The 14668-nt window shown below is 48.1% G+C and overlaps 1 protein-coding gene across 1 annotated transcript; it reads right to left on the bottom strand.

Annotated features, from left to right (window-relative positions):
- Positions 1–383: 383 nt before the first annotated feature.
- Positions 384–12996, bottom strand: LOC141059024 (uncharacterized). Its single transcript, XM_073555230.1, has 3 exons — positions 12827–12996; positions 11611–12716; positions 384–430 (listed from the first exon to the last, which is right to left on the bottom strand). The coding sequence occupies exons 2-3, from the start codon at positions 12479–12481 to the stop codon at positions 384–386; spliced, it is 918 nt and encodes a 305-aa protein (XP_073411331.1). The 5' UTR covers positions 12482–12716; positions 12827–12996.
- Between the last annotated feature and the right edge of the window lie 1672 nt (positions 12997–14668).

The raw sequence follows: 14668 nt of genomic DNA, 5'->3' as shown, positions 1-14668 counted from the left end.
ATTGCATTTCGCCGGATCCGGTTTCTGTCAAAAGCGCCGGATCGCGCCTGACGGCGAAAACCTGATGTGTGAAAGAGGCCTTAGAAAGCTGGCAAGCAAACAATTTCTTATTTTCAAGCTTACAGCTTGGTGCAATATATATTAGACAACTTTTCGGTTAGCGGAAACGGTGTAGGAGCAGATGGATTCGTCAGTCACACTGTGCATCTGACAAATAGCTCTGTTTCCATGGAAAATTCCATTCTGGAAAGTACAGGATAAATAAATCTGTTCAAAATCTTATCTGACTGGACTCAGTAATGAGATGTGAATGATACCTCATTATTTATTTCCTGCTCCTCTTCAAAATGTTTAGTAACCTTAGCCTGATTATTTTCTTGTCCCTACTTCACCAAAAGAGCAGTATTTCCAACACCCAGCAAAGCGAGACCTGACAAGAGAGGTGACAAACCTGAGAGTCACTCTTCAGTTCTGGAGACTGACTGTATGCAAAAATGTATATCTTTGTACCGTGTCTTGCTGACAACTTTATCTTCCAAAAGGTAGGGGCGAAAACAAGGGGAACTGCTACCTTGGATCTAATCCTTATAAACAGGGAGGAAATGGTTGAGGAGGTAAAAGTGGCTGGGACCCTAGGAGGTAGCGACCATGCTATTTTAGAATTTTGGATAACTAGAGGAGGAAGACCTGTGAAGACTCAGACGTCAAGGTTAGATTTCAGAAAGGCAGATTTTATGGACCCAGAAAGAGAATTGGAGGGATCCAATGGCTGGATATCCTTAAAGACAAAAATGTCCAGGAAGGATGGGAAATCTTGAAAAGTGAAATTCTCAAAGCACAATTGTTAACAATTCCGAAAAGAGGGAAGAATAGGAAGCATTTAAGGAAACCAGGATGGATGAACACAGAACTTAAGCACATGCTAAAAAGGAAGAAAAAAATGTTTATAAAATGGAAAGAGGGAGGCATATCTAAAGAAGAATATAATGCTGTCTGCAGAACCTGCAGGGCACAAATCAGATTATTTAAAGCTGAAAATGAATTGAGGCTTGCAAGAGATGTCAAAAGCAATAATAAAGGATTTTGGGGATATGTCAAAAGTAAAAGAAAAGTCAAAGATGCTATAGGATTTTTACAGGATGAAAATGATGAAATGGTAAGACAGGATGTTGAGAAGGCCGAACTTTTAAATTCCTATTTTGCATCCGTTTTCTCTCAGAAAGGAAATGTAACATCAACTGTTCTTCACTGTCCTATTAAGGGAATAGAAGAATCCAGGATATCTATAAACAGAAATATAGTGAGGAAACACTTAGCTAACCTAAATGAATTCAAGTCTCCAGGTCCAGATGAATTACACCCCAGAGTACTGAAGGAGATAGCAGAAGAAATTTTTGAACCCCTCTCCATAATCTTTGAAAATTCTTGGAGAACAGGAGAAGTCCCAGAAGACTGGAGAAGAGCAAATGTTGTTCCTATCTTCAAAAAGGGGAAGAAGGTGGACCCAGGCAACTATAGGCCGGTGAGTCTGACTTCTATACCAGGAAAGATCTTTGAACAGATTATTAAACTACATGTATGTCAGTACCTGGATAAGAATGAAGTGATTAAACACAGTCAGCATGGGTTTGTAACTAATAAGTCATGTCAAACTAACTTAATTTCCTTCTATGACGGAATCACTGATTGGGTGGATCAAGGAAATGCTGTAGATATAGTATATCTTGACTTCAGCAAAGCATTTGACAAAGTATCTCATACAATCCTTATTGAAAAAATGACTAAGTATGGAATGGACAAGGCAACTGTTAGGTGGATTCATAACTGGCTTAGTGATCGGACCCAAAGAGTGGTCGTAAATGGCTGCACATCCAGTTGGAAGAATGTGTCAAGTGGGGTACCACAGGGCTCTGTCCTTGGCCCTGTATTGTTCAACATCTTTATCAATGATTTAGATGAAGGAATTGAGGGTAAACTGATTAAATTTGCTGATGACACAAAGCTAGGAGGGATAGCTAATACTAGAGAAGAGAGAGAGAGGATTCAAAAAGATATAAATAAACTGGAGAAGTGGGCAGCAACTAACAGAATGGTTTTTAACAGGGAAAAATGCAAAGTACTACATCTGGGCAATAAAAATGAAAAAAGCATATACAGAATGGGAGGAATAGGGCTAAGCAACAGCACATGTGAAAAAGACTTGGGTATACTAATAGATCACAGACTGAATATGAGTCAACAGTGTGATGCAGCAGCAAAAAAGGCAAATGCAATTCTAGGATGTATTAACAGAAGCATACAGTCTAGATCACGTGAAGTCATTATTTCCCTCTACTCCTCGTTGGTCAGACCTCATCTGGAATATTGTGTCCAGTTTTGGGCACCACATTTTAAAAAAGACATCAACAAACTGGAGCAAGTTCAGAAAAGAGCGACCAGAATGGTGACCGGTCTGCAAACCCTGTCTTATGAGGAAAGGTTGCAGGATTTGGGAATGTTTAGTTTGAAAAAGAGAAGACTGAGAGGAGACTTAATAGCTGTCTACAAATATCTAAAGGGCTGTCACATTGTAGAAGGATCAACTTTATTCTCATTTGCACAAGGAAAGACTAGAAGCAATGGGATGAAACTGAATGGGAGGAGACACAGATTAGGCTAATTTCACACTTGCTTTTTTTTCCAGCGCGTTTTTAGCGCAAAAAAACGCATAGAAAAAATGCATACAAATGCATACAAACGCTGCGTTTTTTTCAAGCATTTTTATGCGCATGCAGGAAAAAAACGCAGCATTTTTGTGCGTTTGTATGCGTTTTTTGTGCGTTTGCCTTTTTTTACAGATTTTGGAAAAAACCCCCAAAAAAGAAAAAAAAAACATTCAACAACACACAAGACCAATGGGACTTCATTGTGGGTGTGGTATGTTAATATATAGACCCTGTCTACAGTATTCTTCACATTTGCTTGATTCTTCTCGTGACCATGGATCTGGGCTGGAAGAGTTTTCACTTCAACTTGGATTTGGACATCGCGATGGCTCAGGCGTATGCAGTTGCTTGCCATGAACAAAGGAAGAGAGAGAGGCAGCGAAGACGGCAGCGGCGGCGTATGTGGATACATCCGATTGTTGAACTCCGGGAGAGCCGTGGGGCATACCACACCCTCTACAGCGAGCTCCAGGCAAACCCGGAGAAATTTACAGATTATATCCGGATGTCCCAAGAAAGTTTCAGGGATTTGCTTGCTCGTGTCCAACAATCCATCCGGAGACAGGACACACAGCTCCGTCGTGCGATTCCTCCTGAGGAACGGCTACTGGTGACATTACGGTATGTAATATTTAAAAACCAAGGGGTGCGGTCTGATGGGTTTTTTTTAAATTTAGTATTCAAAACCTTGGGTAATTAGTTTTCGCGAATGTACTAATATTTTATTTTATAGTTTTTTAAAATAATATACATAAATATTAATTTTACTTCTTTGTCTGTTCACAGATTCCTGGCGACTGGAGAAACCCTATCTTCACTACACTTCCAGTACCGTATTGGAATCTCTACCTTGTCTGGAATTGTTGCTGACACCTGCCGGGCTCTCTGGAATGTTCTTTGTCCAGAATTTATGCCCCTGCCCACTGCTGAAAAGTGGATGGAAATTGCTGACAAATTCTGGACAGTATGCAATTTTCCCAACTGTTTGGGAGCTGTTGATGGTAAACACATACGGATCATCAAACCCAAAAGAACGGGATCTGAGTACTATAATTACAAAAAGTACTTTTCAATAGTACTCATGGCCATTGCGGATGCCGGATGTATGTTTGTAGCAGTGGACATTGGAGCATTTGGCCGTGGTAATGACTCACAGGCTTTTAAAAACTCAGACATGGGCCAGAGGTTGTATGGCAACCAATTTAATTTCCCTATGCCACGGCCTCTTCCTCACACCGAAGCTCCGCCACTGCCCTTTGTAATGGTTGGCGATGAGGCTTTTCAAATGTGCGGAAACTTACTGAAACCCTACTCCAGCCGGGACTTGGACCACACCAAAAAAATATTTAATTACAGGCTGACCAGGGCCAGAAGAACTGTCGAGTGTGCTTTTGGGATTCTTGTCTCCAGATGGCGAATTCTGGGCACGGCCATTAATCTTAAACTTGAAACAGTCGATGAGGTGGTGAAGGCCTGTGTGGTTCTACATAACTTTGTGATGGCTAAAGAGCACCCGACCTTTGAACTGGACGATGATGCTCCTAACCCATTGCCTGAATTCACTCAGCACACTCTCAGGTCATCCGTTGAAGTTGGCCAAATGAGGGACCAATTTGCGGCCTACTTTATTTCTGATGTAGGACGGGTGCACTGGCAAGATGAAATGGTGTAATGTTTTTGTTTGTTTATGGTAATAAAAAACCTTATTTGATACCATTACTGAGTGCACTATATTTTTTAAACTCCAATTAAATAAAAAACTTCCCATGTATAACTGAATTTTTTGATGTTCACACACCTGGGCAGGTAAATACACATATGAGTTAAAATGCAGCATTGCTAGTCTGCGTGAAATATATTGGAACGAGCAAAGCTGCAGGCCATGAATCAGGAAACCAATTTTTTTCAAGAGAAAATTGTCCAACTAGTTGAAAAAAAAGTATGTGATTTTTTCAAAACCCAACCCTCAAAACCCAACCCCAATGAAAGTCAATGGGGAATACAAGTCAGCATTGAGTGGATGAATGTAATCAGCTCAATTCCAACTTTTATTTAAAATTGGGGTAGTGTATGTGACATCGGCGGCCGTGCCCGCCGATGCCCCTTCAGCGGCGGTGCCCGCCGCAGCGTCCCCTCACCTGCGCCCTCCTGTCCACGCGCGCTTCCGCTCTGCTCCCCGCTCTGCTGCGGGTAACCGCGCCGGCCTTAGGCCGCGCACGCGCGTTCCCCCGCTCTCTTCTGCTAGTAGGGGGCGTCGCTGAGGGAAGGGTCTGTAGGACGTACTTCCGGGTTCTGGCTATATCAGGCGTCCGCTCTATTCTGAGGGCGCCTGGTGATTGTGTGACTTCTTGCACCCATCGGCCCATACCTATTCTAGTGTATCCTGCCTATCCTTTTGCTGTTTTCCCTGTGTGCTCTGTGGCCTGCTCCACTCCCGTCTGTCTGTCTCTGCCCTGTGCTCCCTCTCTGAACCCTCCCCTGTGGACTCCTGGCCAGTATTTTCCGCTATCCCATCCCGCCATCCTTCTTCTGCCTGCCTGTCCATCGAGTCGTCCCTCCTGGCACCGGCTGTCGCGGTTCTGCCCCCTGCGGTCCTGCCCCTAACGATCCCTGTACAGGGGTCGGTCTTCACCAGGTGCGCTCGGCCCAGGGGCTCCTGATCCACGACCCAGAGGGTCCACTCTTGGACGTATTAGACCAGAGTTGTCACAGTATCACCAGGCCATGGATCCCGCCGGTGCCGCAGCCGCCACACAAAAGGAATTACTTTTCCTTCGTGAAAATCAGACCCGGATAATGTCCTTTATGAAGTCTATGGACACCCGGCTATCTGCCCTGCAGACCTCTGACCCCGGGCACGCTCCCCTCCTGGTCAGCCTCCAGCAGGAGCTCGCGCAGCAGCGCGACGCTCAATCCCACATCTTAGGTTACATGGCATCCGTGGATGATCGATTGCTTGCTCTGCAATCCTCTGCTGCCGCAGCAACTTCCCCCCGTGACGTAGTCTCTGCCCCGTCTCCCCGTCTGGGTAAACCCCCCAGGTACAGCGGAGACCCTAAGTTATGCCGGGGTTTTCTGAATCAATGCAGGCTACATTTTGAGCTTGCCCCCCTTCAGTATCCTACTGACCGCGCCAAGGTGGCGTTCATTGTGTCCCATCTCGAGGGTGAGGCCCTGTCCTGGGTGAACCCCTTGTGGGAGAGGGATGACCCCGTAGTGTCAAGCATTCAGACCTTCTTGGAAACCTTTCGCAAGGTATTCGATGAACCGGGTCGCTTAGCATCCACCACGGAGGCCCTTTTTAACCTCCGCCAGGGTTCCCTCACAGTGGGGCAATACGCCATCCGCTTTCGGACCCTCTCTTCAGAGTTGGGGTGGAACAATGAGGCTCTTGTGGGAGCCTTTTGGAGAGGCCTCTCCAGTAAGATCAAGGATGAGCTTGCCGGGCGAGACACCCCCACCACTCTGGAGGACCTTATTTCGCTGGCCACTCGGATTGATCTACGCTTTCAGGAGCGCGCTCGAGAGGCGGTCGGAGAGAGAAGGTCCTTTAGGCTGTACCAGGCTCCTGTCCCTCGTTTCCCTGCATCTCCTGTTAGTACCGCTCCTGAGCCAATGCAGATTGATCGTGTCAGACTGTCCGAGCAACGGCGCAGGGAGAGGATGACCAAGGGACTCTGCCTGTACTGCGGAGGTGCCAACCATTTTGTGCGTTCTTGTCCGGAGAAGCCAGAGAGGTCGGGAAATGCCTCCACCTAGGTCAGGTAAGAGAGGACCCCCTAGGTGATCAAAATTCCTCTCTCCCCCTTACCCTTTCAGCTTTGATAATTGCAGGTCGGGAGCGTGGATCTGTGGAGGCGTATGTGGACTCGGGTGCTGCTGGTAATTTCATCCGCCAGGAGGAGGTTGATAAACTCCGGATCCCGGTGATTGTATTGAGGAACCCTCGTGCTATTTCCTCCGTTGATGGTAAACCTTTACCCGGACTCATCACCACGGTTACCGTCGAAGTAGACCTTCAAATCGGAGCACTCCACCTCGAGAGGATAGCCTTTTATGTCCTGCCACAACTAGCCCATGCTGTTCTTCTAGGGCTACCCTGGCTCAGACGGCACGAGCCGGTGATTGACTGGCGCTCTGGGGAAGTTCCCTTGTTGGGGGCACTCCTGCCAGGAGCACTGCCTACGGGCTCTCACTCGTCCCCGTCCATGCTCGAAGCCTGCCGACCTTCCGGGTCTACCCGCACCCTATCACATGTTTGCTGATGTGTTCAGCAAAAAGGAGGCGGACTCCTTACCACCTCATCGCTCCTATGACTGCCCTATCGACCTGGTCCCCGGAGCCACCCCTCCCAGAGGGAGAACTTATCCTCTATCCCCAGCAGAGACCACGGCTATGACGGAATACATACAGGAGAATCTGGCCAAGGGGTTCATCCGGAAATCCTCGTCCCCTGCGGGCGCAGGTTTCTTCTTCGTCCGGAAGAAAGATGGGTCCCTGCGACCCTGTATTGATTACCGGGGCCTGAACAACATCACTGTTAAAAACCGGTACCCGCTCCCGCTGATTCCAGAACTCTTCGACCGGCTGAGGGGGGCCAGAATCTTCACGAAGTTGGATCTGCGGGGAGCTTACAACTTAATCCGAATCCGAGCGGGGGACGAGTGGAAGACGGCCTTCAATACTCGGGACGGCCATTATGAATACTTGGTCATGCCGTTCGGTCTCTGCAATGCTCCGGCGGTGTTTCAGGAATTCGTAAATGAGGTATTCCGGGACCTACTCTATTCCTGCGTGGTGGTGTATTTGGATGATATCCTTGTTTTCTCGGCCGATCTCTCCTCCCATCGGAGAAGTGTACGCATGGTCCTGCAGCGCCTTCGAGAAAATCGTCTTTACGCCAAGATTGAGAAGTGCCTCTTCGAGCAAACAGCGTTACCTTTCTTGGGATATATCATCACGGATTCCGGCCTTAAGATGGATCCGGAGAAGCTGTCCGCGGTACTCCAGTGGCCTCGTCCAGTTGGCATAAAGGCCATCCAGCGTTTCCTCGGCTTCGCTAACTATTACCGACAGTTTGTACCCCACTTTTCTACAGTCACCAAGCCCATCACGGTCCTGACCCGTAAGGGGACGAAGTCTAACGACTGGTCTTCCGAAGCCGAGGACGCCTTTCTTGCCCTGAAACGCTCGTTTGCCTCTGCTCCGATCCTACACCGCCCAGTGGCTAGTAGGCCCTTCATCCTGGAAGTTGATGCCTCCTCCACTGGAGCTGGGGCGGTCCTTTCCCAACAGGCTCCATCCGGACGTCTAGTCCCCTGCGGGTTCTTCTCCAAATCCTTTTCTCCTGCGGAGTGCAACTACTCCATTGGGGACCGGGAATTGTTGGCCATTAAGATGGCGCTGGAGGAATGGCGATATCTGCTCGAAGGGGCAGTGCATCCCTTTACTATCTTCACGGACCACAAGAACTTGGCCTACCTGCAATCTGCCCAGAGACTCAACTCCAGACAAGCCAGGTGGTCCCTGTATTTTTCCCGTTTTGAGTTTAAGCTCCACTTCCGGCCCGGCAGTAAGAACATCAAAGCTGATGCGCTTTCCAGGTCTTTGCAGCCACCTGAAAAGGAGGAGGATCCATCATATATTATCGAGCCGGCTAAAGTTATCTCCGTGGCCCCTGTGAGATTCTCTACTCTTCCGCCTGGCAAGACCTTCGTTCCTTCAAACAAACGTCTGGAAGTGCTGCGCTGGGGACATTCCTCCAAGGTTGCTGGGCACGTTGGGATTAAGAAGACCCTTTTGCTTCTCTCCCGGTATTACTGGTGGCCCTCTCTCCACCAGGACGCAAAGGACTTTGTAGCCTCCTGCAGGACCTGTGCTCAGAACAAGGTTCCAAGGACTCTGCCCCCCGGTCTCCTTCATCCGTTGCCTGTGCCAGAGGCCCCTTGGCAGCAAATCGCCATGGATTTCGTGACTGATCTGCCTCGCTCTGCTGGATGTACTACCATCTTAGTCGTCGCAGACCGCTTCTCCAAGATGGCCCACTTTATTCCCTTGTCCGGACTGCCATCTGCTCCGAAGTTGGCCGAGATCTTTATCCACCAGGTTTTCAGGCTGCATGTTCTTCCTCTACGAATCGTGACCGATCGAGGGGTCCAGTTTACCTCCCGATTCTGGAGGGCTCTCTGTCGGCTCCTGGGCACGTCTCTCGACTTCTCCTCAGCGTATCATCCACAAACCAATGGCCAAGTGGAACGGATTAACCAAATTCTGACCACCTACTTACGCCACTTTTCTAACGCCCATCAGGATAATTGGGTCTCACTCCTACCTTGGGCGGAATTCGCTCATAATAATCATCCCAGCGAATCAACGTCCAAGACGCCGTTCTTTGTGGTAACTGGGCTAAATCCTGGGGTTCCGTTGCCCTTTTCCGCATCGTCTGGAGTCCCTGCAGCAGATACCCTCGCCAAGGAATTTTCGCAAATTTGGAAGGAGACCAGGGAGGCGCTCGAGGTAGCCAGCATCCGAATTAAGAAACACGCAGACAAGAGACGAAGGGATCTACCCCCGTACCATCCCGGGGACAAAGTCTGGCTTTCTACCAAACATATCCGCCTAAAAGTCCCTGCTTACAAATTAAGTCCTCGATACATCAGGCCTTTTGAAGTACTTGGGCGCATTAACGAAGTAGCCTACAAATTGAGGTTGCCGGCATCGCTCCGGGTCCCTAACGCCTTCCATATCTCGCTCCTTAAACCTGTAGTTTTGAATCGGTTCCAACCAACCTCCATGTCCCCTCCTTCGCCAATTTGTTCGAACGACGTCTTTGAAGTAAAGGACATTTTGGCCATGAAAAGGGTCAAGGGTAAAACTCTTTTTCTTATCGACTGGAAGGGTTTTGGTCCAGAGGAGAGGTCCTGGGAGCCCCGAGAGAATGTCGATGCCCCCCTTATCATGAAAAGATTTCTGACCAACCTCAGAAGGGGAGGACATATGGGGGGGGTACTGTGACATCGGCGGCCGTGCCCGCCGATGCCCCTTCAGCGGCGGTGCCCGCCGCAGCGTCCCCTCACCTGCGCCCTCCTGTCCACGCGCGCTTCCGCTCTGCTCCCCGCTCTGCTGCGGGTAACCGCGCCGGCCTTAGGCCGCGCACGCGCGTTCCCCCGCTCTCTTCTGCTAGTAGGGGGCGTCGCTGAGGGGAGGGTCTGTAGGACGTACTTCCGGGTTCTGGCTATATCAGGCGTCCGCTCTATTCTGAGGGCGCCTGGTGATTGTGTGACTTCTTGCACCCATCGGCCCATACCTATTCTAGTGTATCCTGCCTATCCTTTTGCTGTTTTCCCTGTGTGCTCTGTGGCCTGCTCCACTCCCGTCTGTCTGTCTCTGCCCTGTGCTCCCTCTCTGAACCCTCCCCTGTGGACTCCTGGCCAGTATTTTCCGCTATCCCATCCCGCCATCCTTCTTCTGCCTGCCTGTCCATCGAGTCGTCCCTCCTGGCACCGGCTGTCGCGGTTCTGCCCTCTGCGGTCCTGCCCCTAACGATCCCTGTACAGGGGTCGGTCTTCACCAGGTGCGCTCGGCCCAGGGGCTCCTGATCCACGACCCAGAGGGTCCACTCTTGGACGTATTAGACCAGAGTTGTCACAGTGTAGAAATAGACAAGTTTCTAGAGTTATTACACTAGGCCTTGGAATGACTATACTAGGCCGTGGTATTTCAAATATGAGTATAGTAGGCCTTGGGCCTACTAGTATAGTCATATGTGAAATACCACGGCCTAGTATAGTCATACCAAGGCCTACTGTAATAACTCGATTTTTACCAACTAGGATCTTGTTTCACGAAAAACAAACTGGTAAAACTTGACAAGTTTCAACAGTTTGTTTTTCATGAAACCAGATTCTAGTTGGTAAAACTAGAGTTATTACACTAGGCCTTGGAATGACTATACTAGGCCGTGGTATTTCAAATATGAGTATAGTAGGCCTTGGGCCTACTAGTATAGTCTTATGTGAAATACCACGGCCTAGTATAGTCATACCAAGGCCTACTGTAATAACTCGATTTTTACCAACTAGGATCTTGTTTCACGAAAAACAAACTGGTGAAACTTGACAAGTTTCAACAGTTTGTTTTTCATGAAACCAGATTCTAGTTGGTAAAACTAGAGTTATTACACTAGGCCTTGGAATGACTATACTAGGCCGTAGTATTTCAAATATGAGTATAGTAGGCCTTGGGCCTACTAGTATAGTCATATGTGAAATACCACGGCCTAGTATAGTCATACCAAGGCCTACTGTAATAACTCGATTTTTACCAACTAGCATCTTGTTTCACAAAAAACAAACTGGTGAAACTTTTTAAGAAAGAAACTTATTTTTTAGACAAGTTTCAACAGTTTGTTTTTCATAAAACCAGATCCAAGTTGGTAAAACTCGAGTTATTACACTAGGCCTTGGTATGACTATACTAGTCCGTGTTATTTCACATATGACTATACTAGGCCTTGGGTTGGTTTTTAACATGTATTTACCCATCAGTGTGTGTGAGCGGCACAAACAACATTAATGAAACTTTGTAATGGTGAACCACAAATGTAAATTTATTTTTAATCACAAAAATAAACCAAAAAATTATTTTTTCCGGCGTTTGGGGGCAGATGGTTTCAATTTGGGGGTGTGCAGGGAATATGCAACACTTGCAGTTGAAGACGGTGTTTGAGGGGAAGGGGCAACAAAACTTGTGGGGGAAGGTAGTCCAGTTAAGGGAATTAAACTAGGAACACTTGGAGGAGAGGAAATCTGTTCAGGTACATTTGTTGTAATGGCATGTCGCCGTAGGCTTGTGTGCCTGGACCGACTTTGGCCCAATGCCCGCCTTGATTGATTTCGCCTTGAACTTGGGGCAAATATTGAGTGTAGGTCCCCCGTCTTCTGGGGTGGCTGCTGCTGCTGCTGAGGTGGCTGCTGCTGCTGAGGTGGCTGCTGCTGCTGCTGAGGTGGCTGCTGCTGCTGAGGTGGCTGCTGCTGCTGCTGAGGTGGCTGCTGCTGCTGCTGAGGTGGCTGCTGCTGAGGTGGCTGCTGCTGAGGTGGCTGCTGCTGCTGCTGAGGTGGCTGCTGCTGCTGCTCTTGGTTGGCAGTGCTCGTCCTTGCAGGAGGACTGGTGGCGGCAGTGATGGTCCAGGTTTGCGGAGTGGTGGTGGCAGGGCTACTACATGTTGTTGTAGCGGCAGGGCTGTTCCATGTTTGCCTAGTGGTGGCTGAGCTCCACGCATGCATGGGAGTGGCGGTGGTGCTCCAGACAGGAGCAGCGCTTGCCATGGTGGTGTCGGTGAAGTGACCAGCTGCACTCAGACTTGTGGTGGTGTAACGGTGGGTGTCCTGGCTTTGAATAGAGGTGTCCGTGCAGTGGTATGCAGCACAAGTCGGTAGTGAGGTGAAGCGAGTCAATGGTGGCACAGGTGGAAATGACACCACTGACTGCTGACCGTACCGATTATGCTGCATAGCCTGCAAGAAAGCATTGTTGCAGGCCTGCAGCACATTCAGCTGTTGCTCAGGACTAAGGTGTTCCGCCATGCCCTTTTCAATCTTACTAAAAAAATGGTGTGCTGGTCTGTTGAGGTCGGCCTCCAGACGGTCAAGGCGCTGTTCTACAGAATTGAAGCGGTGTTCAAAGTGGTTAAAACCACGTTCCATGAGTGCAAAACCGCTTTCAACTCTGTCGGACAGCGACTTGAGGCTGGAATTAAAGGCCTCGCTCAAATGCATAAACTCGGGCAAGACATTCCTGTCCAAGGCCCTCTGCCGCTGGCGGGTAGTGCCCGCATAACCAGTGGCAGAGACCTGGGACAGGGGAACACCTGATGGCCCAGCTTCCTGGTCACCAGCTGTGTGTGTGGCTGACCTGCAAGGTGCTTCATGGCTGTCGGATGGCTGGGACGGGTCAGAGGACGTCCGAGGAAGGACCGCTCCAGGGCCAGGTTGCAGGGTGCTGCTCCAGGTGCTGTGGAAGAAAGGAAAATCATTACTACCATGCCTTTACAAGAAGCATCAGCTGTGGATTAGAAAAACACAGATTAATAAAAATAAAAACCCAAAATTTATAATACTTACGATCTCGTGGCAAGGACCGGTCTTAGGAACTGCAACGCATGATAGTGACGGTATCTAGTTCTGGTCCTTGACGCAGATCCACTGCGAACCTGGCCCTCAGCACGAACATCACTGTTGAAGCGGTCCTTGATCGAACGCCAACGTGTTCGGACTTTGTCCACTGTTGGGAAAAAAAAAAAACAGTGCCGTCAAGGACAACAGTCACTGCGGCACAATATAGCAATACAATACTCAAAGCAGTCACTGTAGAGCCCGATGACACTGTTGGGTTTCCTGCTAGAATATACCTAGCACGAAACCCAACAGTGCCGTCAAGGACAACAGTCACTGCGGCACAATACAGAGCAGGGAAATACTCACTAAACGCCTTTTTGGAGGATGCTGTGGCGCTGTCCCAGCCATCCATCAACGCTGCGGCCACCTCATTCCATAGCCGCCGGGTCACCACATTGTCCTTGTACAGCCGGTCACGGCTGTCCCAAAACGGCGCACGCTCCTGGACCAGGCTGATGAGCTGCTCATTATCCAGGTAGACGTCTTCATCCCGTTGTGGAACCTAGACAAAACACATTCATTAGAATAATCAAATTTAAATTGAATAAAAAGTTACAAAAAAAAGAAACATAAAAAAGAGTAAAAATAGAAGATAAAAAATAAAGAACATTACAAATCATTTGATACATACATTCCGTATCACCACCGGGACTTGGCTTCGCTGCTCCTGCTCTTCGCCCTCAGTAGTCCCGTCCGCAGAAGATGATGATGATGATGTCTTAAAAAAGTTGAAAAAAACGTAAGAGATTTGGAGTAGCAGCAGATATACTTACCAGATGCACGAAAATAATCACCTCACGGTCTGCTTGCGCCAATTCCTGCCGCGATGGGGAATATTTGGATTCTGAAGACATACTGCATGTAAAAATAATAAAAATCATTAGTACATACATAATTTAAAAGGACAGGCATATAATGTAATATACTCACATTCTTGACGCTGATAGAAGATGGGTTCCTTGGTGACTGTCTGCTCTCCAATCTGTCAGTGTAGTAGTGGCAGAGTTTTGGCAGGCACCTCCTTTATATAGACTTTTTTTTTTTTACTTTAGAAGTTTATAACTAGTACAACAAGTGGACACCACCAAAAAAACGCAGCGCTAAAAAAACGCATACATGCGCATGCCAGTGCGCACGTATGCGCATCCATAGGCTATAATGGCCATTTTTAGCGCAAAACGTGCGCATGCGCTTTTTTGCAGGACCAAAAAATGCAACATGTAGCGTCTGTAAAATACAAACGCACACCCCAAAAAAATGCAGCACATGAAAATCGCATACGTGCGCATGCCAGCGCGCAGGTATGCGCACCCATGTTAAATATAGGGGAAAAAACGCATGCGCACGTATGCGTTTTTTTCAAGCGCAATAAAACGCAAATGTGAAACCAGCCTTAGATATTAGAAAGAACTTTTTGACAGTTAGAGTGATCAATGAGTGGAACAAGCTGCCACGAGAAGTGGTGAGTTCTCCTTCAATGGAAGTCTTCAAACAGAGGCTGGACAGACATCTGACTGGGATGATTTAGCGAATCCTGCTTTGAGCAGGGGGTTGGACCAGATGGACCAGGAGGTCCTTTCCAACTCTACGATTCTATGATTCTATGAAATATTTAGAATTGAGAGTCCTCAGTGGTTGATACCTTTTAATGGCTAACTGAAAAGATGGTAACACATTGCAAGCTTTCGAGACTACTCAGGTCTCTTCTTCAGGCTAGACTAATACAAAATCTGAAGAGTCACATATTTATGCACAATACAACACAGAAAAAATGCAATAGATAAGACA

The sequence above is a fragment of the Dendrobates tinctorius genome, unplaced genomic scaffold (genome assembly GCF_039654945.1).
Source record: "Dendrobates tinctorius isolate UK_male_01 unplaced genomic scaffold, ASM3965494v1 ptg000223l, whole genome shotgun sequence".
Taxonomy (NCBI): Eukaryota; Metazoa; Chordata; class Amphibia; order Anura; family Dendrobatidae; genus Dendrobates; species Dendrobates tinctorius.
Note: the sequence above shows the minus strand (reverse complement) of the source record. Positions and strands in the feature narration are given on the sequence as shown.

What these genes read in the sequence shown, in the direction of transcription:
- LOC141059024 (XM_073555230.1), bottom strand. Translation starts at nt 12,481, where the DNA reads ATGCATTTGAGCGAGGCCTTTAATTCCAGCCTCAAGTCGCTGTCCGAC. An exon ending in ACACTCAATATTTGCCCCAA is followed by an intron (nt 431 to 11,610) that starts GTTCAAGGCGAA and finishes CTCTCTTGTCAG; the next exon opens with GTCTCGCTTTGCTGGGTGTT.